This window comes from Corvus hawaiiensis, chromosome Z (assembly GCF_020740725.1).
Source record: "Corvus hawaiiensis isolate bCorHaw1 chromosome Z, bCorHaw1.pri.cur, whole genome shotgun sequence".
Lineage (NCBI taxonomy): Eukaryota > Metazoa > Chordata > Aves > Passeriformes > Corvidae > Corvus > Corvus hawaiiensis.
Window position 1 is genome coordinate 78930662 of NC_063255.1, and position 27095 is coordinate 78957756.

A 27095-nucleotide genomic window follows, 5' to 3' on the forward strand; every position below is an offset into this window, starting at 1 on the left:
CACCAGCACCCCCTTCATTGGAGCTGTTAATCTTGGAGAGGTGAGAGCTGGAGAGAGACTTTGTACCAGGGTATGCAGTGGCAGAACAAAGGGGGAATGGCTTCAAACTGAGATAGTAGGTGAAGATGGGATATTGGGAAGGAATTGTTCCCTGGCAGGGTGGGCAGGCCCTGGCACAGGGTGCCCAGAGCAGCTGGGGCTGCCCCTGGATCCCTGGCAGTGTCCAAGGCCAGGCTGGACATTGGGGCTGGGAGCAGCCTGGGACGGTGGGAGGTGTCCCTGCCCATGGCAGGGGTGGCACTGGGTGGGCTTTAAGGTCCCTTCCAACCCAAACCATTCCATGATTCCCCTCAGCACTGGCACCCCATCCTCTCATCCCCAACATCTCCTTACTCTCATCCCTTTTCCCTCACCCCTGCTACTGCCATCCCCTCAGCCCCAGACAATCCTTTTCCCTCATCCCAGGCACCCTTCAGCACCTCATCCCCTTCCCCACATCCTCACATGCCCTTTCTCATAATTCCACGCCCTCCTTTCCCCTCAGCCCCACCCCCCTCCTTCTCTCATCCCGGGCACCCCTTTGCCCTCAGAGCCGGCTCCGTTTCCCCTCCGCGGGAGGCCGGCGGGGCGGTTCGGCCGCATGGCGCCGGGCGGGCCGGTCCCGCCCCGTGGCTGAGGCGGCGGCGGCTGGCGCTGGCCGCGGTGCCGGGCGGAGCGGGGCAGGGTCCCTCATGGCTGTGTGCATGTGCCAGGCCGTGCTGCCGGCCCACGCCGGGCCCCGCGGCGAGCTGGGCGCGGGGCCGCTGCTGCGATGGATGGACGCCGCCGCCTGCCTCGCAGGTACCGCCAGGGGAGCCCGGCCCGGTGCTGGCCCGGCCCGGTGCCGGCCCGGGAGCGGGAGGGGACAGTCCCCGCCTTGGGGCAGCGGGAGGCTTGAGGGAAGGTTTCATCCCGTGGAGCGGGGAAAGGGCTTTGGAAGTTGCAGCGGGTGACAGGGTGGGGCAGGGTGGAAGGGCTCGCAGTGGTCATCCTGTCCCGCTTCGGGTAGCCCCAGAGCACAGGGCACAGGCTCGTATACAGACACTGCTGGGATAGCTCCGGGGAGCTCCACTCCACAGCCTCTCTGGGCAATCTGTTACAGTGCTCCCTGCAGAAGTTCTTCATCATAGAATCACAGAATATCCTGAGCTAGAAGGGACCCACAGGGATCACCCAGCCCAGCTCCTGGCCCTGCCCAGACCCCCCAACAACCCCACCCTGGGCATCCCTGGCAGCGCTGTCCCAACGCTCCTGGAGCTCTGGCAGCCTCGGGGCCGGGACCATTCCCTGGGGAGCCTGGGCAGTGCCCAGCACCCTCTGGGGGAAGAACCTTTCCCTGATCTCAGCCTGACCCTCCCTGACACAGCTCCATGTTGAGGTGGAATTTCCTGGGCATTATTTTCTGCTCCTTGCCTTGTGTTGCATTGCTGGGCACCACCAAACAGAGCCTCATCCATGCTCTGATACCCCGTTTGGACATTTATACACGTGGATGAGGTCCCCTCTCACCCATCTCTTCCCGAGGGTGAAGAAGTGACCCAGCTCAGCTTTACCTCATGAAGAAGATGCCCCAGTCCCCCAGTCATTCTTGTAGCCTCTGCTGGACCCGCTCCAGGAGATCCACGTCTCTCTCGAGGAGCCCAGGGGATTTGGAGTCCATTTAGGAACAGACACCATGAGCTGTCAGATGGCACGGGAGAGCGGGGAAGGTGATGGGAATGTGAGGATGAGGAGAATTTTAAAAAGGAGCAGCAGAAGGGAAGAAAGGTGGGAAAAGATAAGTAAGAAAGAAAAGTGCTAATTTAAGATTATTGGCACATGCGTGCTAAAAGGAAGGAAAGGTGCCAGTGCCTTGGCAGGGGATTGGACTAAATGGTCTCCAGAGGACCCTTCCAGCCCTAGCTATTCTGGGATTCTGTGGTTCTGTGAAACAACCACATATCCAACCAGCGTGCAGAGCACTCCATGTCTGACGTATCTCGGCTTCGAAAGCTTCTAAAACCTCCTCGCTGACTTGTGGAAGTAACTTGTGAGTGCCTGCTGTGAGCACAGGCTGCAGGGGAAGCGCGGCGAGAGCCGCGGCCGCTGCCAGCGAGCTGCGTTCCCCGTGCTTGCCTGACCCGCCCGCGGCGAGCCTGCGGCGTTCGGGGCTCCTGCCCTTGGGGCTCCAGCCCGTTCGGGGCTCCAGCCCGTTCGGGGCTCCTGCCCGTTCGGGGCTCCTGCCCTTGGGGCTCCAGCCCGTTCGGGGCTCCTGCCCTTGGGGCTCCAGCCCGTTCGGGGCTCCTGCCCTTGGGGCTCGGGGTGGCTGTCCCCGGTGGCCGCGGGCTGTCCCGCTGCCCCTGCCGCCCGCAGCCTGCGCGGGGATCGCACAGACACGCGGGGACGCCTCGGCGGGGCAGCTTCCCCAAATGAGCACGCGTCTTTTTAGAGGTGTATGGAGGAGTGATTCGATTTCAGCCCTTCAGCGCTTTTTGAGGAGAGGCTGTGGTTTCCCCTCATATTTTCAAAGGGAGCTCCTCAGATACTGATATAAAATCTCTGATTTCTGAGCTCTCTTGTGATGCTCACTGAAAATACGGGGCTGCTTGGGAGTGAGAGTTCTTGCCTGTTCTGCAGTGCTGTTTCCTAGGCTTCCTGCCAGTCCACTCTATTGCTTCTGTCACTCAGGACTTTGGAGCAGAGGTTCCCTGTGTTTATACAGCTCCTGGTTCACTGGAGATTTATCTTCTGACTGGAAGCTCAAGGTGCTATGGTCAAATAAATCATATGTCATATTAACTTGCTATAAAAACTTAACTATCAGGTGATTAAATATTAACGATAAATAAGATTTTTACCTTTTCCAGGTTAGCTTTCATAATTAATACAAAAAGGGTGCATTCTTTTTCACAACCAAATGTATCCCAGGGAGATGAAGAACTGTTCATATTTAGGTAAAAATATTTCACAGCAGGTGAATTCTGGTTTTGAATTTTCTAAATCTTGTGTGTTTTTATTTCATTCCTGCATTTTTGGTGCAACACTAATGAGACTGAACCGTGCCATAAACCAAATCCCTCCTGATGGGAGAGAATTTTCTAAAAGTCCTTGCAAGGAGTTTCAGAGATAAACTGAGACTTTTCCTGGAGTTTCAATGCTTCCAGGTAGTTGTTTATTAAGTCTTATCAGAGGAACAGAGCCACTAGCGTGACCCAGGTACGGCATAGAGCACAGAAAGCAGGAGTGAAGTCTAATTGTCAAGATTTACACAGCCTTTGAAAGATATTTTAACCCATAGTTACTAAAAACGGACATTATTTTGACTTTCCTACCAATTATTCAGTAACACAGGCAGGAACTGCAGAATTCTCTATCCAGTCATCCCAAACTACTTTGACTGCAGAACATGGAGTGGTAGAAGAAGGAGAAGAAGGTCTAGAGAACAACAACAATCCTCCATTTTGATATTTTTTATCTATTTACTACAAAGAGAAGCCTAAAACCTCTAAATTTCACCCTGTGACAGTCTTACATAGTAGTCTATCACCTAATTCACACCACTGTATTTTCTAGTTCTTGTCTGACCGTTGGTAATTTTTTCCAAGGTTGGCGTTTAAAACAGTGCTGCTCAGGGGGGTAAGAACCCTTAAAAACAGGCAGAGAAATCCTCTCGGCACTCTGGGTTCCTACATCTCCCCCTCCTGTTTGAACCAAAACCACTTCCTTGACAGCTTTGTCTGTGGCTTGTCTAGCACAGTGGAGTATACAAGGTACAAATACTAATAGAATTACAACAATAGTTAAAACATACAAACCTGCCTTCAAAATTTTTCTCCATAAAGGTGTAAGGTCAAACCAATTGAACAAATAGTTCAACAATGATCCGCTTTCTTCTCCATTCCATCCTCTAATTGCCGTATACTTTAGTGGATGGATTTCGAATGATCCGACAAATTCATACAACACATACCTTCAAATTCTTTACATCCATGTCCATGCACTAATACAAGATAATCAATTGCTGCTCTGTTTTGCAGAGTCGCTTGTCTCACACTCTGAACATCAGTTAACAGATCGCTCAGTGCGAGAGAGACAGCACGAGAGTTCTTACTTAGCCAACAGCTCAATTGATCCAATTGTCTCAAGGCTGCTCCTGCAGCAGCACCAGGTAAAAGGAGAGCTGCAGAAAACCTTTGTCCAAAATTCCAAGCTGCAAATTTGTCATTACAATCAGATTTATATTGCTCAACAACTCTTTTCTCCCTTCTCTTCTGTTCTTTTATCATTTTTGCATTAGGCGTTAGCAAAGAAAGCTTTCCAAAGCTGCATGGACCGCCCTTGACATTTGAGGGGATTTCAGGCCAAATTCTGTCCCCACAAATGAGAAACATCCCTCGTGGCAATTGCAATGGATCCTGGTTGAACGGTGTGCTCATCTTTACTGTTGAATTGCACCAAGATGTTGCATTTCTATGTATTTTGTAATTTGGAGTGACATCTGTTGTCTTGTCTTTATTTGTTTCAACCCTGGAGAACTGAATATTATACAAAACTCCATTTTTATTGAACCAAGAATTTCCAGTTCCTGAGGTTCATAAGGAGCCTCCAGAAGGGATTTGGTCCAAGCACCCCAACTTTCCACTGGATTTGAACCGAATCGTGAAAGTTTTAGATTGGCATGTTTGGAAGGTGGCCATTTGTCTGCTGGTAGACCGACTAAACATGTTGAAAATGGCTTCTTTGGCCTTGTATGAGTTAGACAGATGGTATCTAAGCCTGATGCATTGGCCAAAGTCTCCCAGACATTTTCTTTTGGTTGTTTTACTGGGAAAGCTGCATTGCTTAATGCAATCAGTGAAATGATAAGGCACAAGTGTAACACCTGATTGAGCTTCATTCTCAACAGCTTTATCCCACATAGGAATCTCTGATTTTTAACACAACTTCTAACACACTCTTACATACAGAATTTACACCATTAACTTTCCCACTTTTTGCATAAGACTCCATCCACAGTTCTTGCACAGAAGGACAACTGATGTCTGTGGCATCGACAGCAGTGTTGGCACTGATTCATGTCTGCGTGCTCGCCTCCTTGTTCCCTGAGCCAGTTCCTGCTTGTTTCTGGACTTGATAAGGTTTCACGTTTTTTGCTGGAATCCACTTCAGTCCTGCACCTGTTGAGACACAAGCATACCCTTTTCCTCAAGTTATTAGTTGAAATGAACCCTTGATCTTTCCTGTCTGTAAATCTTTGATCAAGACTAAAGGATTTTCTCTCAATTTTGCCTGAGTACTATTTAAAAAATGCCTGACAGTTGGTGGAGTAGGTTCTGCAAAGGAGCTATTCAAGAAGTTTAAAACATACAAAGCTTTGTTCAACTGCGTCTGACGCGTAGCCTCAGTCCTTTGCCTCTCCTTAAGGACACGTACTTAGCTGCTTTCCACTGTTGTGACCACACTAATAAGCCAGTAGGTTTTTATCCTGTATCTCAGAATCTTCAGCTGACATAAAACTTCCACACTGGATTGCCCTAGCTGATGTTCCTGACATACTGTTTGGAGGGAGAATGATGAGCTTTCTGTGAGCTTTGTAACACTTTGTGACTCTTTCTGTCCTTCAAAATGCTTGCTAAGGCTCTCTTACCAGAATGCTCATTTTAAGAAAAAGACCTTAGTTAGAGGTTTTCAAACTTGAGTAGGATAGTTGCTATCATCTAGTGTCATCTCCTGATGTTAGCCATAAACGTGAACACCCTTTACCACAAAATCATGATAAAACATGTTACCTTTAATCACATTTAGCGTCTCTTTTTTTCCTCAGGGGCCCCCTGCAGAGTTGCATGATGGTGTTCACGGGAAGAAGTGGGATCTGCTGTGTGTGGTCTCTGTCTGTCAGGCAGGAGCCCACAGGGGTGTAGGTCCCTGCAGGGGCAGTGTGGTAACTGTGTGTCCCTGTGTCTCTTTTGAAGCTGAGAAGCATGCTGGGGTGTCCTGCGTGACAGCGTCCATGGATGACGTTCAGTTTGAAGAGGCTGCCAGGTACAAACCAGCTGACGACAGTCAGATGTTTTCATTCTGCAGATTCTTATTTGGCAGAGATAAACCAGGGCATTATAAAATGGGAGATAGCAGACCCATGAACTCACCACAGTCACGGGGCTAAGTCTCAAAATTGCTCTCTTCTACCTGTGATAGCCTGAGCCACCTAGAGAGCAGATCCATTTCACAGGGCAGAAATAAACTGTTGTTACTTTGACTTGGCAGTCAAATGCCTGCTGAGATACTGATGGCCCGGTGATTCCTGGCTCTAGTGAATGCTGCAGGGCACTGCTTATCTCTGTTAAATAAGGAATACACACCTATAAAAGTTACTGTTATTAGTGGTTTTATTGTTGCCAGTTCTCTTTCTTAACATCTTCTTCTTTCAGCTCTTTTAGGAAAAACAGAAATGTTTTGCATTCACTGAGCACTGAATCGACTGAGTCTACAATATAGTACAGGACTGAATTTGTTCCAACCATTTTTCATGGTTTTCAGAGGGATAAAAGACACTGTAAGAGGAAATAGGACCTTTATTCCTTAACCATGTCTTTACAGAAACTTAAAGCCATTACTTTGTGGGTTTTTTGTGGTTTCACACTGTGCAGTCTGGGAATTAATGAGTGCTTAGATGGGATAGACATGGTTGCACAGAGCAGTGCCGATGCAGTTATCGTGGCTGTGAATGCAGCAACACTGCCTGTCAGAGGTACAGCTGATGTCAGTTTGAAACTGTTCCTGGCATAAGTGTAAAATAAGCATCCACTCACACTCGTGATTGTTAGAGCAGTGTCCATTAGAGTAAGAACTAGAGTCACTAACAAAGAAGAGAACATGATCATACCGAATCTGGAACTCAAAAGAGAGTTTCTTGGTTTGTTTTACAGTATTGGAGTGCTTGTCCTGCCTGGAATTGCTCTGTGTTTTTAATTTTGTCCGTAGAAAAAAATCCTGTCTGTGAAAACTAATCAAAAGTCAGGGTAGTATTTCCCTTTGAGGTGTAATAGTTCAGACTTAGTAGCTTCAGGGGACTTTCACGTCATTTCCTGAGAGCAGAACTGAGCTTCTAGAATATAATGAAAATACTTTTCCTTCCAAATTTGTTTCCCCAGTTCTTCTTTCACTTGTAATACTAGTGTTCCATTTGTAACAAGAATTTAGGTATAAATCTTGTAACTGTGAAAGAGATTATTTAAGAAACTGCTTTTTGGTGTCAGGTTATCCCAAACATCCTGCTTGTAGGTCACTGTGCACTTCCTGAATTTTGCCAGATCTAGTTTATTATACAAACGTCTTGCATAAATTAAAAGAGCTCTTTGCTGCTCTCACTAGTAAATTAATAAGATGGTTTTTAAGGAAGTGACTTGGTGTAAGGTTTATTTACCTAAACCAGCTTACTAAATCTTCTGTAAGGATTAAGTCTTCTGTGCTTATTTCAGCTGAGATGTAAACAGAAATTGTCACAAATCTATATAGTTGAAAACTTGGTTTTATACCATGATAACCTCTTCCCTGTCTGTGTAAACGCAGCAGTTCAGTGGTACTGATTTTCAGTTGCATCTGATTTTAAATCACATTTATTTAAAATTTATTAGTGTTCCATGGGGGAATCATAGTCATTTCATTCGGGTAGGTTTCTGACAGCTTTAAGTGAAAGTGTGGTGTTGTGTGACTTCTGCCCCTGCCTATCTGTAGTCACTGTTCTGAGCACTCCTTTCTGGAAGGGAGCTGGTGGGTCCCTTAGCTGTGCAGTTGAGAACTACTGCCTTAACGGTTCTGCTTTTTCTTTGCAATGAATAATGCAAAAACTGTTTCTGGGCATCCTCTTCAGAAGCTACTGAGAGCTGTGTACCTGCAGATGGTCTCAGTTCTTTCCACTGACCATTTCCTCTGCCCCTTCCACCCAAAGGATTCCACCCGTGTTCTTGGGTGTGAACAAGAAAGAGAAAATTGCTGTGTAGTTTGTTGTTCCTGTCAGGTCCTATGAAGGAGCAGGTTTCCTATTTCCTATTTCCCATTCTAGTTCTGCAGAGGAATAAGCAATTTAAGTAAGCCTTTACCTTTAAATGTCAAAACTTTATTCATTTAAATTAGGAAGAAATTCTTCTTACTATTTTTTTCTATTAAACTGGGGTAATAACTGTGTGAAATCCTTTGTTGTGAAGGTTTTGTCAGTACCCAAGTGCTCTGAGTTATATTTTACTTCAGTCTTGGCTGTAATTAGCTCCACTTGGCCTGCCCCAGGACTGCTCTTCAGCATTTGTAACTCAGTTTGAATTCCCTGGAGGCAGTGGCCTGACTCCCATCTGTTTTGGCTGTGCCTCTGGCTTACCCTGCACATTGTGTACTTTTACTTCCTGCTCAATGGGAAAACTTGAGGGCAAACTGCCTTCTTTCTACCCTCTCAGCACTGCTTAGAGTTAAGATTTGAGGGGTTTGGAAACAAGGTTTGCTCCTGTTATGAACATGGAACAGGTACTTTAGGAATTCCAGAAGGAAAGAAAGTATTTCCTCATTTAAATTGGATTTGATGATATAATGAAGAGAATTTAAAAGATAATAAATAATAAATTATATAATTTAAAAAATAATAATATAGTGAAATAATACTAGATGGTAAAGTAAAAATTCTGTGTAGGTATATCATGTAGGTGAATGGGAAAGAGTAGTTTTCAGAGGGTTGATGTTAGCACAGAAGGGACAAGCAATCCTGTTCTTGGCCAAGACTTGGAACGTGAAGTCTTTCCCCGTCCTTTAGAGATGTCCAAGAGCACTTTTTGTCCTGGGGTTATCGCCTCATGTGCCTCTGTGCCAGGGATGCATGTGGAGTGTATCTGACTGTTTCTGCAGCTAGATGTACTCAGTGATTTGGTGCAAGATGTGCTTTTGAGCAAAAGCCAAAATTTCTGGGTGCACCTGGGGGCCTGGAGCACACCTGACAGCATACAGACACCAGCAGAGAGAAGGAATGTTGGCATTAAGGTTATGCTGTTCTCTGAGTGGCTGTAATTTTACTGACCAAATCTGATTGGTGAATAACAGTGTTAAATCGAAAACAGTGAGAAATTCACTTTTTTTCAGTGTATTTTCAGTGCAGTGTGGAAGACACAGACTGATTAATGAGATTTTCCTCACTACTGTTAGGAGTGCCTCGAGAGGCAGATTCAATCCCTTATAAAGCTGCATGTTTGCATTCTATGAGGTCTTATTCTTCTTAACAGGGTTGGACAAATTATTGCCATCAGAACAAAGGTGAACAGAGCATTCAAAACCAGCATGGAGGTAAGAGATCATTACTCTTAATTCTAAAGATACTGAAGGAATAGAGCAGAGGTGGGAGCAGTAGAGGAACACAGCAGGGGTCCAGATGTATTTGTTCCAGATACTTGCAGATATCTGAACAGTAACACTGCCTCATGAAACTGCTTTCAGAGTGTTACATTTGTGTGTTTCCTGTAAAATAATCCATGTCAGAGTAGAAACTGGGCCCCAAAGAACTGAAGCCTTTGGCAGGTGTAGTGGGCAGGATGGGATAGGTGGTGTTGGTCCAGGCCAGGTCCACTGAATACGTGGAGTTCAAAGCATTTTTGTAACTTCTGATACAAAAATATGTATCTCAGGTGTACACATGTTCTTAGTCTTCATATTGTGATAAATCTGCAAAGCCTTGCCCAGTCACTTCAAATCAGAACTGAACCTTGGGGATGCGTTTTGTGCATTGTGCCTGTGTCCAATTCCCATTATTATTAATGGGAATGATGCATCACACAGGTAATGTATTCCAAAAGGTTCTAAAAATTAGAAAAGATCAGAAGTTTGGTGTATGTCAAGCCTATCCCACAGGATCAAATTCAGTATTTCACGTTCAAGTGTTTCGTTTCAAGTGTTTTGCACCACTAAACACACTTTTTTGCATGTACAGATCTTAGAATACTCAGATGGGGACTCCAAATGCCACACAAGTAAATGGAAGGAAATATCCATAAAACTACATCTGAGTGTCTTCCTGTTTTGTAATTTTTCCCTACATGTGATGCTGAACATACATAAAAGTTGTTGTACTAAAAAACCTTTCAGAGTTCGGTTAACGTTGTGATGATCAGAGATGTATCGGTGATCAGAGCAATTTTTTAACCTTTTTCCACTAGGTGTAAGGGACTGGACATGATTAACTTGATAAAAACTGCACTGGTTTGTCTCAGGTCCGTTGACAACGATGTAAGCACCTTTTTTGTCTCCTTCCTCCACCACCATCTTCCTTGTAGGTTGGCATCAAGGTGACAGTGCAGGATGTTATGACTAATGCCGAAAAGATTGTGAGTGTGGCATATGCAACATACGTGGCCAAACCAGATGGTGCTGGAAAGGTATTTCTCCTGTTTTCTCCTAAGCTTGGACTGATTGAGTTTCTTTGAAGTAACCCAACTTTTCTGGTTGTGAAACATAGCAGAAGCACTGTTTATTCTGGTTGGTGATAGGAAAAATCATGAAGTCCAGACTTTATGAGGTAGAGTTTTGGGATTTTTTTCCAGTTCTCTGCTCTGAAATGGTTAGGTTGTTATTATTATTATTATTATTATTAATAATATAATTATTATTATTTCCATTATTATTGTTGTTATTTCCATTTCCTTTTGCACATTTGTTCATAATAGAAGTGGGGTCTTTTTATGGGCTGCAGTATTGACAGAGGCAAGCGATGAAAGAGAGATCCTTGTGAGTCTCCTTGTGAATCTCTCTCCTCTTCAGAAGCTGATTGTAGGGTGGAGGCTTTTATCCTTCACTTCCCCTCTTGGGGAGGTTGTTCAGACATCGCTGTTCAGACAGAAGACATTATTTTTAAGCTAACTTCCAATCTAAATGGATTCGTTGCCATTTATGTTAATTAGTTTTCACGCCAGGGCTGTTTCTTCTCCCCAGTGTTTGGCTCTCTGGAGGTGTTCAGAAATCAGTCACGGTACTGTTGGCCTTCACATCACTGTGCCAGAGAGGCACAGTCCTTTTAGCGTTTCCTTATGAGAAAGGCCAAATACTCCTCAGATTCTCTGAATAAATTCGTTTTGTATGTCAAATTGTACTTTCTGGATCACGGATCTGACTTTCCTGTCTCATGGAATGTGTTATGACAGCACATCTGCCTGTTAAACATCCACTGCAGATTGGCAGAGTCATCCCATGATATATCCTATGATATATTAATATATCCAATCACTCCTGCTTTCTCTTCTGTGAAGCTGTGGCACACTTTGGAGAAGAAAGTGATTGGAACAGTTTCACCAAAACTAAAGCCCAACTTGTCTCTGAAAGGCTAATGCCTAAATTGCTACCCTGATAGCACTAAAATTCTATCAAGTAAGAATTGTTTATTATTAGTTTGATATCATACTCATAATATCAACCTGTTTACCTTTTGCCCAGATCTCCAAGGAGATTAACTCAGGATTAAATTGGTGATGATTAACTAAGATTAGGCTTAAGACAGGAATGACCCAGAGGGAGTTTCAGAGTTCAGTTCAAATTCCATCACAAACTAAAGTCTCAGAGAAATTGAAGAATATTTTTTTCAAATCTGCTTTTCTGAAAACTGTTTCTGAAGTTGTACAGAGGGAATCCCAATACAGCCACCACCCTAATTTTTTTAGCTGAGCCATCTGGGAAAATCTAGGAAACTCTTGAAAAGGACTGGGAGGGGGGCAATGAATCTGCAAGAGGGTTTGAGGGAAGAGTCAAAAGCTGAGAAACGTTAGTGGCATCACTGCAAGACGCAAAATGTTTAATTTGTCTGTGGTGCACTGCTTTGTGCATTATTTTAATGTTCCTGAGGCTAGGCCTTCTAGACAAATCTCACATGTGATTGTGCAGTGACACCTGTGCTGTAGTTATCCAAAGGTAGTAATTTTCTTAAGCCAGTACAGTTTGGATTCAGTTGGTCATTGAACTGACATACACAGGAATTTACACTGACACCACTGATCAGTGCAACTGGATTATTTTTGTAGTTCAAAAATTCAGTCCTCAAACCTTCATATGAAGTTCCATCTTTTCCTGTCTTTTTTATTTTTTCTTTATTTTTTTCTTAAATGAGAACTGTCTTAAACACTGTGTGCTCTCATGGATGTTTGTATTTAAAAGCTAAAAGCACTTTGTCACTGAGTTTTAATGAATGATTCTGAAAGGATGATGCAGAATCTATTGAACTTTAAACTCTGTGCTTGTTTGTATTAATAAACTTGTCATCTTGGACAGTTGATAGGAAAAAGTTGCAGAAAATACTGATGCTGTTTTAAGTTCAGAAGTGTACTTTGTCATGATTGTGACATTCAGACCTGTTCTGGTTTTTTCCTTCTCATTTGCACAGGTTGAGTTAAAACCTGTACAGCTTGTGTCTACAGAAGACCACCTGGAGCACAGCCTGGCTATTGAGAGGAGAAGAATCCGTCTGGGCTATGTCCAGGTCTTTCAGAAGCTAATGCAGGAGAGCAATAAGGAAGGTGATTTCTGTACTCAGCATAGAAGGTGGAACAAAGACTTGTGGGCAGCGGGAAGGAAGGAAAAAAGCAAACGAAACATCTCCTAGGGGTTGCGGTGTCAGGTGGAAAAGTCTGTGCCAGATTTGTGCTTAGAGGTGTCAGAGGTGTGTTAGGCAGTTATTTTGATACACTGGCATTTCTTCGTCTTTCAGAAATTCCAGATTTAAAAATGCAGGGTTGAAGGCCAAGCATGCATTAAATAGATGTGCAATGCAGATCTTCATGTAGGTTCTGTGTGTGAGGTTTCACAAGCCACATAGAACTCTGCATTACAGCAATAAAGTTCTGGGACAGTATTTGTGATGTAGACAGAAGGATGAAATTCACTCAGGCTTATGGCCATGTCTTTGCCAGAAAGCAAAGTAAGAGCTATGTTTTGCCCTGACATTATTCCCAACAAGCAGGAGAAGTTTCATTACATAGAGGTCAAAACAGGTAAAAAAAGTTAGAAAAACTGAGCAAAGAAACAGGTTTCTCTTTATTTATGACAGTAATTTCTGTTCTTAAAGAAAGTTGTGGTCAAAAGTTGTTGTGTTCCCCCACAGAAGAAATTAGAGCAGTTAAGAAAATATGCTGGTATTTGGAAAATCTGAGCGGTAGCTCCATGTATAAATAACAGACATTATGTGGTTTTACTGAGGAGAGATTAAACCTGTTATAAAAAAAATCTAGCCTTAACAATTCAGTACAATTTCATAGAACTGAAGAGTCTTGTTTGGTACAAGAAAACAAGCTATTTGTCTTCATGGTAACTGTCTCACAAGGTAGAGTTTAATAACCTGAGTGACAAATCAGAGGTCGATGGGTTCTGTCTCCACTGCCTTTCCTGGAAACTTGTTTGAAGGGTATTATTGTAGCACTACTTCACCTCCTTAAGGAGACAGAACAAGCAAAGTGGGGGAGGAGAGGGTACATTGAGTGTGCAGCCTGCTAGGTAGCAAAATAGGTACAAATCATACCCTGAAAGTGAAGTTTGTGTGATGAGTGGATCTTAGGGAACAACTTAAGTAGGTCCAAAGTACGAGTTAGTCATACGTTTCCACACACTTGTATAATCACAAAGTGAGTTAATTATGGCATAAGTCAATAGTACCATTCAGGTCAAGCAGCTCCTAGCACAGATAGGCACTTTTAAAATTACTTGGTGTAATCTCATGCCTGAATCTGTTCCTGCAAAACACCTAAGAAAAGAACAGAGATTAGAGTGAGGATGCATGGCTAAGCACTTGAAAGTGACATTAGAAATGCTCAGGTAACATAAAATGATCACTGGTTCAGATCCTCATTTCTCTCATCTGTTCAGTGTTGTCTCAGACAATCACAGGATTTGTAGCAAGTTATGAAATAATTGTGTCCTGCTCTAACCTTAAACACATCTGTACAGGTGTCCATCACACACAGTGCAGAGTCTTTGACAGACGTTTGAGTTGCTGCTGAACTGCTCTGACAGCCCCTGTTGGAGCTGTGCTGGCAGCCGTGAACACACCCTGACAGAGTAAATGTTCAGCCTCTTGCTTCTCTTGCAAACCACAGGGCTCTTCTGTGCCTTTGTTTTTCTTCTTTTCACTGAGTCTGAAGCAAACTGCACGCTTCACTGGGTATGTTTTCTTCTGAAAGCATTCATTGATACACTGCTGCTGTGTTTCAGATACCTGTGAGGAGAAAGATGCACTTTCAACTGAACATACTCATGTGCAGAGCACTGAGCTTGTCCTGCCTCCTCATGCAAACCATCATGGAAACACTTTTGGTGGCCAGATCATGGCTTGGATGCAGACAGTGGCAAGCATTTCAGCAAGGTACTTTCCTACAGCATTTCTCTGCGTGTGGTTCTAAATGGATGTGCTTTTAATGTTAAAGGTTTCACAGGGATTTATTTTATGAAGAATACAGACCCAGGCCTTAGTGACTGTTCCTCCTCCTCACGCTACAGGAGGCCTTTGAACTATTTATGTGGTACATCTCCCACAGCATGCCATGCCACTGAGAGTCAGAAATTACTCTGTTACACATGTAGGCCCTAAGGCAAAAGGGGCTGTGTTATCTTCCTGGGAATCTTTGCAGGTAGATGACACTGGATACAGGAGCAGAAACCCACCCTCCTTGTGCTTGGTACAGTGTTTTAAAAGCAAAGGTTTTAAACAAAGTTGTTTAATAAGGATAAAACCAATACTGACCCTGTATTAAGTGACATCCACAAATGAACAGCCTTCTGTAACTTAGTCTGCAGATCCTCATGATGCCATAAGAAAAAGAAGTCAGAGAAGAAGGATCTGCAGAAATAGGTTCTGTTTTGTTGGTGTGTACATAGAACGGATGTATAACCCTCAGCAAGTCACTTGACCTTTCAGTCCCACTGAGTTGCACATCCTATGGCTTGCAACAATTTTAGCACTTTAAAGAGCTCAGGCATCTTCAGGTAAAAAGAACAAAGTATATTTTGTGACACTGCTTGTCAGTGTGACCCAGACATATAATCATTTAATTCCTCTTCCCTGGAGTCAAACTGTATTTGTCTCCCTTCCTGTTCCTGGACACTGTACAAAGCTTCTTTGTAAGCACCACTCAAGTTTCAGTTTGAATTCTCCTTGCATACCAAGTGACCTAATTCACTGCAGGGATGTTAGATATGTTTTCCCTTTTTATCTTTAATAATTAAATGGCTTCTCTATTCATTATTCATATGGTTTTGATTTGTAGCCAGTGGTTTTACTGATAACAACAGATTTTCTGTAGTGGTTGGATAAACAACTTGTTTCTATAACATCAGAGTGCACTGACCTTACCCCAGCGTGCAATTCCAATGGCTTGAAGGGACTGTTGCAGATTTTTGCCATAATATGACTCAGAATATTTACCTGTTTTCATCTGATAAATTTTACCTAGAGCGAGTCACATTTAGATTTTAAAAAGGAAGGAAGCATCAGCAAATGGAGTATCAAACAAAATTTTCTTTGAACTAATTAATGTCAAACATGATTACTCATGTTGAAAATTTCAGGAATAATAGCTGGTGTCAGAGGCTGTTTGAAAACAGAGATGTTAGTTTTTGCTTGAGAAATAACTACTCTCACTATGAACCTTTTGTGAGGCCACTCAGAGTTAGACCTGACCTTTGAGGGTGCCAGGTAAGAGTTTCTATGGCCACAGACTGTGATAGAGGAATGGAACTGGAGGGATAACCCAGGAAAAATAAATTTGTAAGGGCATTTTAAAGGTTACTCACTCTCCTTCTGGCTTCTCACCTCCCCACCATCTTTTTTTTTTGGCTGGCCAATACATGTAAATCTTGCAGATAGCAATAAAACTATTAATTTTCTCTTTTATCGTTTCTTTCTTCTTTGCCTCTGTTTTGTGAGTTCTTTTACTTAGAGTTCGAATTAAAATACAAGAGCCCGGGAGTTTATCTTCGGACTTAGATGTTTATTACTTTCTTATCTATAGTACAGCTGCACGGGATGGGCCTCTTGGTTAACAAGGTGAAAGTGGCTCCAAGTTCTAACTTCCAAGGTCTTTTAAGGTCCAAATTACCCAATTATGGAATGCCAACTAATTTTTTTTTACTTATAATGCAGTAACTAACTATTCATGATCTGCAGTGCGGGTTTTTTGACCCAATACCAGAACACCCAGATTTGTGAAGAAGAAGGAGAAAAGAAGAAGAACAAATCCACACCCAAAATCCTCCATATTGTTACATATATCCCATAAACCTAATTTTTCTACATCTCCACATATTCCACCCAGTGATATAACTTTTAACTACACAGCAGCAGCCTCAGTGTTACCACACAATTTGGGAAGCCTTTCCCAAGGCTTCAGGTCAAATGCAGTGTGCTTCTGAGGATCACTGTCTGTCAGCACTGAAAGGCTGAAATTCTCAGAACTCAGGGTTCCAACATAAAACCATTTGAATATTAGTAATATTAGCTTGAACTTGATATATACTTTCTTATTCCTTATGTTTGCAATAAAAGCATTCAGGGTGTACTCTTCCAGGAAAAAAATGAATATTTAAGCCCATTTCTGGTTTGTTCCTCTCCTCATCATTATTGTGTTTGCATCTTTAGATTGAACATTGTAAACTAAATCAACGCTTAGCATTTTAAATCAGAAGAGCAAATTATTTTAATTTAATTACAAAGTAATTCAAATGTATTAGACTATTAAAGAGATGTACCAGTCAGTTAATTAGCTGCAGATAATTGTGTGCATTTAACAATACTGGTACATTAGTTGTGCAGTTGAGTTAAAAGCTAGGAGTGCTACAGAACTGTATTTTCACATTTATAAACTTCACCATGGAACAGTCTATCCTCAGATGTGCACATGGGGTCCTTACTGAGAGCAGTGTGTTGCTTCAGAGGCTAAAAATAAATGGCATGTGCTGTATATTGTCCCCTCTTCCTGTGAAGCACAGACATCCTAGCAGAAAGTGAAGGGCTTTGACTACATGTACAACTGATGAAGAAACCTGATTTTTGCCTGCTCCAGAGAGCTTGCAGACAAGATCCTATTAACACAGACTGCATCTGGCAGCCATGTGAGGGTTTTTTTATTCTCATTTCCTATCACACAAGCAGAAAGCATCTAAAAACAAGCAAAAAGTACAAATATTTAGACTAGGTAAACTGACGTGGCATTGTTTGGACACTGTCCCTGGTGCTTGGCCTTTCTGCTCAGGTTTCCTTTAATTGTTTAAGGGCTTAAGGTCTGGCATTTTTACTCTGCTCAGGAACCTGCTCCCTGTGCAGTCCGACAGAAATTAATGAAACTGTGAGGTGAGTGGGTACTCTGTAGGTAAGGGATTCATGGTCTGGCTCTAAGAGAGGGTAGTCTCAAGCAGTGAGATTAATTGGTGTTTCTAAAATGTGTTGGAAAGCAAACAGCATGACATAAGTGGTATTATGATGGTTGAAGCTCGAGTTACATGCTCTTGGAGCTGAACATGCTAACATCAGTGTAATTTAGTGACCTTTCAGGTCCTGCAAACCTTGTTTCTGCAGTCACCCCCCGCAGCTGTGCTTTTTAGCACAACTGTGTGTTTTGCTCTCTCTCTCTGTTTCAGCCGCCTCTGTCGTTCCCATCCCATCCTGAAGTCAGTCAACATGTTCAAGTTCTGGGGGTCATCCTTTGTGGGTGACCGCCTCGTCTTCAATGCCATTGTCAACAACACTTTCCACAACAGGTAAAGCTCCTCATCTCTTGTCTGCCTTGGCATCTCCAGCACCAGCCAACAGTGTGTGTTTCAAGTTTCATCAGCAGGATTTTCATTAGGGAATGAATTACTTTTCATGTGTAACTTGGAGGGATGTATCTATATCTGTAACTGCCTGTATGTGCTTTTTTTTTGTTTCACTTTTATCACTGGAAGATTTTAAAACAATTTTTCTCTGACTTTCAGTTTAAAGATCATTTGTCACCAAATCCCATTCCTGCAAGCACGGACAATAAATATTGCTCTTAAATTCAGGGATTTTGAAGGGCTGAGTTGCTCCAAGAGATCCGATTCTTCAGAAGATGCCAGCTTGTTGCCACGATTTTCCCATCTTGGCATTTGTTGACAGATCTGGGTTCTGTGTATTGCTTATTTTTGTTAAGCTATTTAGCTACTGCCATCTTTTATTTTATTTCAGAAGTGTGTCTGTCCAGATTGAGTAATTGATTTGCTATGCTACAGAAGGTATTTGAGTCAGGCTTCCTGCACGCCTGGAGGTACTGCAGTCCTTTTTAGCATGTCTCAGGGCTGCTGCTGCGTCACTTGCAGCAGTTTAGTAATTAATTCAAACTTTCCTTTCAGCTTGGAGGTTGGTGTCCGTGTCGAGGCTTACAACTGTGAGGAGTGGATCAAGGCCCAGCCACGACACGTTAACAGTGCATTCCTCATTTTTACTGCTGTGAATGACAAAGGGGAGCTGCTCACCTTCCCCAGGGTCAAGCCTACAACACAGGTGAGCTCTCAGGAGCCGGATGGTCACCACAGCCTTCTGGGGCAAGCAAGGACCAGGCAGGGCACTGAAATGCATCTTGCAGGAGAGAAAAGCCCCAAATGAAATGTTTGCCCTCGAGTGAGAGGTTTGTTATTGTTAGCTTTACTATTCCAAAACTGAGAGGCTCAGTAGAGGGTCCTCATGACTAGAGATTCTGTGGTTGATGGGCAGAGAAGAATCTGATGTGTTTGGAGATTTTTCCACTTGTCTTTGTTTTGTGCCATTTCCACTGACTGTAGATGAAATTTTTAAGTATTCAGTGAACAGTTATTTTTATAAACCCTTAACAAAGATGAGAAATAGAGTGAATAAAGAAGTCTGTGGGAATCAAATCCCATGACATGGGTGGGCTTTTCAGTTCCTTTGACATGGAGATCTCAGTTTGTGTTTCCCTCAAAGTGGTTCATGAAGCACTTGGAGCAGTGTGAATGCTATTGTTGAATTATTTGCTGTGATGACACCTGTCACTAATCTTCCTGTTCCACTTACAAGAATTTTAGAGAGCCAGTGTAGGCAGAAATTAAATGATTTTTTAACATCAGGGACCTTATTTTTTATAGGATGGCAACTAGACAAATAAATCAAGGTTTCTTATGTACAGTAAGTTGCACTATTGCTCACTGCAGGCTGTCCCAAGAGGAAAAACGGACTTTAAAAAATAAAATCTCCATTGTGCTTTGAACACCAGATGATGATAAATTGGGTTAATAGTTTATTTGGTGGGTGGCACATTTAGAAAGAGTGGAATGTGTGTGGTGCACTGCCCAGCTGCCACTGGTTTAGGACCAAAAAGCACTAAGAGGATGCTAGAATGATACAACTCTTCTATCACATTGGTTATTTTTCAAATTTCAGGGAATAGTGCTGAGGCAAAAAGTAAACCACCAGTTTACTTGGGTTAGTCTGTGGAAAGCTCAATACACAAAGTACTGCTCTTTATTTGCCTGTATTATTTCTCTGGCATTTGCCCATCTGTAATTAATAATTTTTAGTTGTCCTTTTTCAGACTTTGTTCAAAAATAATGAGATGTTTTATTCTCTGGTTCACTTTTCATACAGGATGCTGTGAGGAGGTACCACGGAGCAATTGCCCGGAGGAGGATTCGACTCACCAGGTATAGCTGGGTCACTGGCAGATCTTAATTTGAAAACTTAATTTTATAATCCTCCAAATAAAGTAAGTGAACTCTCTTTGACATATATATGGCTGTTACATGGCTTAAATGTCCAAATAATTTTTTTTTCATTGCCATGGAAATTATTAGAGGCTCCTTGTCTCAAAATTACTTTCCTCTGTAGGTTATATTGCTTCACCATCTTTCTCAGAAAGAAAAAGCAGTTATTCAAACCAAAAATTGATAAAAGTACCTGTATTTAGAAGACACTTAAGCCTATACAAAGTGATTTTTCCTAGCATATACAGAAGTGAGTGTAAAGAACCAATTCATGCTACTATGTCTCTTTTTAATTATGTTTTAGAAAATGCATGCTGTCAGCTAAAGGAGACAAGCCTTCTGATGCCTGGGAGACAGGCAACCAGGTAATCTGTAGGTGCATAGAAAACTGTGTTTGTGCACCCTTTGGGGTGGGTGAAACAGCTGTTCAGGCTGTGGCAGTACAGGTGGACCCTCTGCACTGAAGTGTTGTGGTGGTCATGGGGAATGGATGCATGTGTAACACAATGAAATTTCTCTTCTAAAAAAGGAGAGCAGATGATTGACTGCTGATGTAAGAGTAAGTTCAATACAAAAGATAAAAAAAAGCCTTTAAAATAGACGCATACAAGTGGTCCCTTAAGGTCTCCTGCAGAATTATCCCTCAGTGTCCCCAGCTGTTACAGAAGCTGAATTCTCCTGTAGAGGAAGTAGTTTGGGGTTTTGTTTCTTGTCTTTCTCCAGCCACTGAATAGCTAAGAAATTGCTGTGAGGAAACCATTTAGCAAGTGCTAAAAGTAGGGGGAGAGATAGCAACAGAGATATGAACATTGGAATAGCATAAACTTTGTTTCTATGGAGAGAGAGGTGAAATCAGGTGTTCATTCCCAGATACCCTGCACCAGGTGACTGGTATCTCTGCTTTGGACATGCTGGGCCATTGACTGTGCTTGTGTCTTGCCAGTGAATGGTGTTGAACCTGAATTTTGGTGGATTTATAGACAACCTAAATGTTGTTTCAGTGTCCAGGTTTTGTGGCTAAAGCAGCATTTTTTTTTCTGCAGAACAATGAATGAAAATATGCACACAATGATAAAAATGGCTTGCTTAAGATTTATTTCCTGTGAAATCAAAGCCTGTCAGAAAGGACTCTAAGGCTGTATTCTCTTCATACAGTGGTTAAATGAGAACTGCATCCACTGTAGCCAAGCATAAATAATGGGTGTATTTGCACTTTCTTTGCTGTGAGCCTGCTGTGTAAAGCAATTGCCAAGATGGACCCAGCTTGGTAGCAAAGAAGAGGTTAATTTTCGTGTAATTACTGCAGAGGAAGATGGACAAAACCATTAATTCAGTGGTCTGAGAGGTTATCTGTATTGTCTCCCTGGTGGTCAAAGTTGTTCTGCACGGCTTTATAACTGGAGAAGCAGAAAATAGTGTTTTCTTGTCCTTTAATTAATATTGTTTTGCCAACAGCCATGTGCGTGCATAAGGAAGCCACTGAAGAGTTTTAATTCAGAAACTACTGAAGTGTGTTTTCACTTACAAGGAAAATAAACATTTCTTTGCAGTTGAAGCGTAATGATAGAAAGAAGAACACCTCATTTCTGCAATGTTTAGTGAAATGTACCTTTACCCCTCCATTTTCAGACATGTGTCTTGTGTTTCAGGCATATTTGAGTTACAGCAACATAGCTGCACTGACACACCTGGCAAGAAAATCGGGATGGGACATAACCAGGACCCTGGATAATGTAAGTGCAGAAAAAAAATCACGGAAGTCTGAAAGGAAAGCACCCCTCTGTTCTTGAATTGGTGTTAAAAATCCAAAATCAGTAAGGAAACGTGTGTAAAACAGTTCTAGCAGAGGAAGATTCTGCCAGGAAAAGCAGAAGAAAGTTAAGGGCAAACCTGGTGTTACCCCAGTGCAGTGCATGTTTTCCAGACAGTGGAGAGACATCAAGCATCTGCCAAGGCTGGGGTTCTGAAATGTGGGTAGTGACTCTCAGTTTACTTCAAGATCATGTTGTTCCAGAGGTGTTTTGGGACAAGAAAAGACTTTTGCAGTATTTTAGTCTGACTTCCTGTGCATCACAGGCTATGAAACACTGCTTAGTGACTCTTGCATGTAGACAATAAGACACCTGAGTAAGAGCAGATACAATAATAAGGAATTCCAGTGATGGCAAATCTGCCAGTTCCATGTGTAGGTCATTCCAGTGGTTAAAGACTTTCAGTAAACACTGCTGTGCCAAATAGACAATGGACAACACTGGTGCTGGGAAAAGCAAGCTTGAACCAGCTCATGGAGACAGGCAGAGGGAACTGGGTCGTTCATCCTGGGGAAAAGAAGGCTTTGGGGAGAGCTTGAAGCACCTCCCAGTGCCTAAAGGGGGCTTACAAGAAGTCTGGAGAAGGACACCAAAAGGGGGAATGACCTTAAGCTTCAGAGGATTTGTTCACTTATCCCTGGAACTGGAATGACCCCAAGCTGACTGACAATTTTTGAAGGTAAAAAATGGCACTGTGATGTCTTTGACACAAAACCACAAGACTTGTAAGGCTGTGGAGATAATTCAGCCTTGCTAATGTTCACATAGCAGAGAGGTGTTTTGACAGCTGCACCTCCTGCTTTGTTTTGTGATTTCTCAAGTCTAGAAGACTCCTAGAACAATGTGATTTCTGTTCTGTGCCTTGGAGGCATATTGATGCAGACCTCCTGTAGGTGGTTTTTAAAGCTCTTAAGCCTTTAGTTTTACACCAAACTTTCCTTCAGCAAGGTGCTTGCTGGATTATGTTGTGATTTATTTCCTCTTCCAAGACAGGAAAATCCAGAAAAATACAGAATCTGTGTTGTTGCACAAATGCAGCATAACCAAAAGATCGTTCATTTTTGATACAGCAAAAAAACCCCAGCAAAACCTCAGCAGTGATGATGAACCTTATGAATTTTGTATTACTTGGAAATGAAAATCTGTTAAACTTTCCAGGATTTGAGAAGCAATAAAGCATGTGTATTTGGGAATAAAACCTTCTAATTGTAAGCATTCTGTTGTACCCATCTTCTGCCATTACATGGGGTTTGTGGGAGGTGCCAAACCCTCTTTTGTGTGCACATTGTTATGTACAGGTTATTCCTTTTGAATTCTCTGTGTTGGGATTTAGGCCTATAGAAATAGACCCAAGATAATCAAGACAAGGATAGCACAGGTGTGGGACAAGAGATGCAAAACTATGTTTCTAAGTAGTTATTCAATACGTCATTACTTCTGGGTGCTCTGCTTCACAGAAGAGAAAAAGGGAGAAAAAGAAGGATATTTTGGAAAGGGAAGTTACTCCAGAGGCAGTGGGCCGAGGCCAAGGTGTGGCTGATTTGCCTGGACAAAGGCATCTGGAATTTCACAGGAACTCCTGAGAAAATCTGCTCGAGTCCTAAATGTGTAGGATTACGCATCTAAGTGTTTATAGTAATCATTCCTTGTTTTTAATTCATGCTGGCTTTTTTTTTCAGGTGAAAATCTGGACCCACGAGGAGGGTGCTGTGCTGTCCTTCAAGGTGGAGATGCAGGTGAAGGTTCCGTCGCACGTCGCCTTCTCCCTCTTGTCCGACTTCAGGCTCCGCCAGCGCTGGGACAGACACTTCCTGTGAGAACCTGCCTCTCCCTGGGGCTCTGAACCCCCTGAGCACCCCTCTTTTCTGTCACACACACTCCTGATGTGCTGGAACTTTGCTGCGTCGTTAGGAAGAAAGCGTTGTAAGAATTTGACATCAAAGGTTCATTAGTCAAAGTATGGATTTTGGTTTTTTAGTGTAGAAATAAAATTCGGTTTGTGCTTAGTCTGGTTCGAAAATACAGAGTGCTCTGTCAAAAGAGAGGGATGGGACAGAGGTCATCTTTTCTGAAATGAGCACAGTTCCAATCCTAGACATGTGTGTGTTAAGAGTAACAAAAACCCAAAATGAGTAAAAAAAGAGAAAGTTAAAAGTAAGAACCGAGGTGGGTATATTGTGCGTGCTAACTTTAAAAATTAAGGAAAACCTGGATTCCTTCATGTTTGTGCTGTTTGGGACACTGATCCTCAGTTTCACTGTCCAGTCAAAGTGAGAAATCAAGAAATGGGGTTCTTCAAAATGCGTATTTTCAGAAAAATAACATGTTTGGAAGTCTGTCTGATTGGAAATGGGTTTTGGAATGGCTCTAAAAGGTGTTTGAGGTTTTCTATTTACCTTTTATGGTGTACAATAGTCATTAGAGACGGTTGAATTGAAATTACACTAATTTGATTTGGTGAAGCATTTCCAGTTAGTTATTCCATCCTGAAAGATTTTTACCAGAGGGTGCAAGTGGAATCTTAGGGATATTTGAAAATCTGCAATCTCTACTGAATTTACAGCTTGTAACAAATGAAACCTAAAGAAATACTGTTGATGAGGTGTTGCAGAAAACCCCAGTTTTTCTCTCTGTCTGCCTTGCTGCTGGAACATGCAAATGAAAGGTTCGGTGTTAGGATGGAGCCGTTTGCACTGCATTTGTGAAGGAGATGCTGCTGCACGCACCAGCGCCTGACCTGTGTGTGAAATGTACTTACAGGACATGCGAGGTCCTGCAGGCTGTGAGCGAAGAGGAGAAAATCTATCGCCTTACAGCTCCCCCCACGACGGGCCACAAACCCAGAGACTTTGTGATCCTCGTGTCCCAAAGGCAGCCCTACAGGCCGCAGTGAGTATGGCTCTCATTGTAACTGAGCTCTTTGGGGTCACATTCTGGAGTCCTGTGACCGGGATCTGTCCCTGGCTGACAAAGGTGGCCCTGTGCTTTTTAAGGAGTGAGATTCCTATGTTGATGCCTGAGTTTGTACAACCAGATTAGCTTTGCAATGTGAAGGTGCAATGAAATAAATCCAGATCAGCATGAATTTTTAGCATAGTCCAGTGTTGATTCTTTGATAGTGACTTTTGGGAGTGGTCTACCAGGAGGGCAAATTGGCCAAAATTTGAAATGGGCAAATTGGGGAAAAAATCATGTCCCAGAGAGCCTGTCAGTGGGCTGAAGCACCTAGATGGGAGTTTGTCTTCTTGTTTGTTTGAAGTGACTTTGTACTCCCATTCAATGTAATTACAGAGTTTTTACTTAGTCAAGGAGGTGCTTGAAACCTCACACATTTATTGTGTCTGTAAATTCTGCCAAGTCCCTTGCTCAGTTTAACATACACTGCTTTTTAAAATTTTATTATTTTGTATTAGATTTCCTTTTGTTCTTACATAGTGAAACATGGGCAAATGGGACCATTTGATGTATCTTACCCTTCTTTATTCTGTTTCTTTTCTCACATTCAGTAATTCTTCAAGTTAACAGTAAGTAAAAGGCAGTATTCTGTACTGGGCTTGCTTTCCACCCATGAGGGTTCTGAATGAGTTTGGATACCTTTACTGTGGCCACACTATGAAGCCCCTGGGTAAGGGTTGTTCCCTGATTCTGTAAACATGGGCTGAGGAGAGCAGGGTAAATTAAAAAGAACAGGAGGTGGGGGATTGTTCTCTGGCTGCCACAGAGGTCTCCTGGACTGGAGTCTGTGGTGAAGCCTCGAGGAGACTCAGCTGGGCCCAGGCTTTCAATCAGATCATTGAACACACAGGAGCTTCTCTGCCCTCCTGTGAAAATGACATGTAGTTACTTCCATGCATGTTTTTAACAAGAGGAAGGTGATGCTTGCCCTTGCCCTGCAGGGAGCCCTACATGGTGGCTGTGAGGTCGGTGACCCTCAGGGCGGTGCCCCCGAGCCCGGAGTTCTGCAGGAGTGAAATCCTCTGTGCTGGGTTTCAGATCCACAGCAACGGCAGCAGCTCCTGCACTGTGAGTAGCCCTGCAGGGCCCAGCTGTGCCCCTGCCCTGTGCCCCCTGCCCTGTGCCCCCTGCCCTGAGGCTGTCACCTCACCTGACCTGACAGTCTGCAAAGGGAACAGCAAAATACCTCCAAAAAGAGAGTTCGGTCTGGGTGTGTGGAGTCTGTCTTGCCCAGCTTTGGCCAATCTGACTGTTAGAAATGAGGTCTAACTAAGCACTGCAGGCTGCCTTGCCCCTCCAGAGTCATTCATTGAGTCCTAAAATACACCTCTAGAGGGTGTGCCATAAACTGGTCTTTGGTGGTGTCTCTCTCTTTTCAGTAAGGCCAAAGAATTACTTCAAAGTACATTCCTCACCTGAATTTTCATATGCCAGGAATCACACAAACTGAATCCCATCTCTAGACCCATGCCAGACTTATTTACCATGGAAAGGCTAAAACCTCTCCATTTAAAAAAAACACATTAATGAAAACTTTCAGCAGCTCTCCATGGCTGCAATTCCTTTTTTTCAGGCAGCAGCTTTGTTCACAAAGCACACATATTTAACATGTTGTACGCAGTGTTTCTTGCTGCACTGCTCTGTACATTTACCTGCAGATGCTGGAGGATCTGAGAGCAGGGAGGACACCCAGATCACTGGAGTGCTGTAAAAAAGGCATGCTTTTTGCAAATTACTACCTTCAGTTTCAGAAGCACTGTGTGCTTCTATTCACATCCATAAGAACTGTGATACTCATCCAGGCTCTGCAAAAAAATGGCTAGCTTGCAATCCATAGGCTTTTTTGTTTCATTTACTTTTGTTCAAACAGGTGTGTTACTTCAATCAAGTGACATCAGGAGTTATGCCTTACTTAGCTGCAAATCTTACTGGCTCATCAAAATCCATTGAAGACACTGCTTTGGAATGTATAAAGTTCTTAGAGCTGAAAGACAGCAAGTGCTGAAGTTAAAAACAGATTTCTGAAGGGGCATCTGAAGATTATCAAGCAGTTCTGGTTTAAATTCCTGCAAGGGTGTTGAGCACGCTTCTGTAGGTTACTTACTTCGGATCACGTAGCCAGTACTGGGCTTCAGCCTGGGAATACATGGTACAAGCATTTTCTATCAAACCAAGCTTAGGCCTTAGGCTCTAAATTCAACTTTTAATTTAAAAAAGATTAAGGGGCAGATTCTGCTTTTGATTGCATTAATGAATTTTATATAAATGGAGGCAGAACTCGGCTCAGTAGAGCTGTAGCTCATGAGACTACTTCACTATTTTAATGTTACATTGAACAGAGGGGCATCCAGGCAGTTTTAAATCTGTAAATACCACCCATTGTAATCTGTAGAAACCAGTGCTACCAAGTAGCTTTGCCAGTGCTCTGACCTGGCAGTGCAGGTCCTTGCACACCCATTATTTATAAACTGATAACAGCCCATGTAAATTAGTGTTTGCTAATGTCTGTACTTCAGTACTTGTCAGTTTCTCTGTGACTCCCAATAAATTATTGTTTCTGAGGTGACAAACTCA

General features: G+C 42.9%; 1 protein-coding gene across 3 annotated transcripts; it reads left to right on the forward strand.

Moving 5' to 3' along the window:
* The first annotated feature begins 692 nt into the window (after positions 1 to 692).
* Positions 693 to 27095, forward strand: ACOT12 (acyl-CoA thioesterase 12). Of its 3 annotated transcripts, none has more exons than XM_048291835.1 (15): positions 693 to 840; positions 5991 to 6060; positions 9282 to 9342; positions 10326 to 10427; positions 12419 to 12551; positions 14239 to 14389; positions 17659 to 17778; positions 18391 to 18541; positions 19640 to 19695; positions 20060 to 20120; positions 21405 to 21488; positions 23246 to 23379; positions 24327 to 24455; positions 25463 to 25589; positions 26392 to 27095. In XM_048291835.1, the coding sequence occupies exons 1-15, from the start codon at positions 732 to 734 to the stop codon at positions 26524 to 26526; spliced, it is 1623 nt and encodes a 540-aa protein (XP_048147792.1). In that variant the 5' UTR covers positions 693 to 731; the 3' UTR covers positions 26527 to 27095. The 3 variants fall into 3 exon arrangements, with proteins under 3 accessions (XP_048147792.1, XP_048147794.1, XP_048147793.1); XM_048291836.1 differs by lacking the exon at positions 693 to 840 and adding an exon at positions 2000 to 2068; XM_048291837.1 differs by lacking the exon at positions 5991 to 6060 and having other exon boundaries at positions 714 to 840.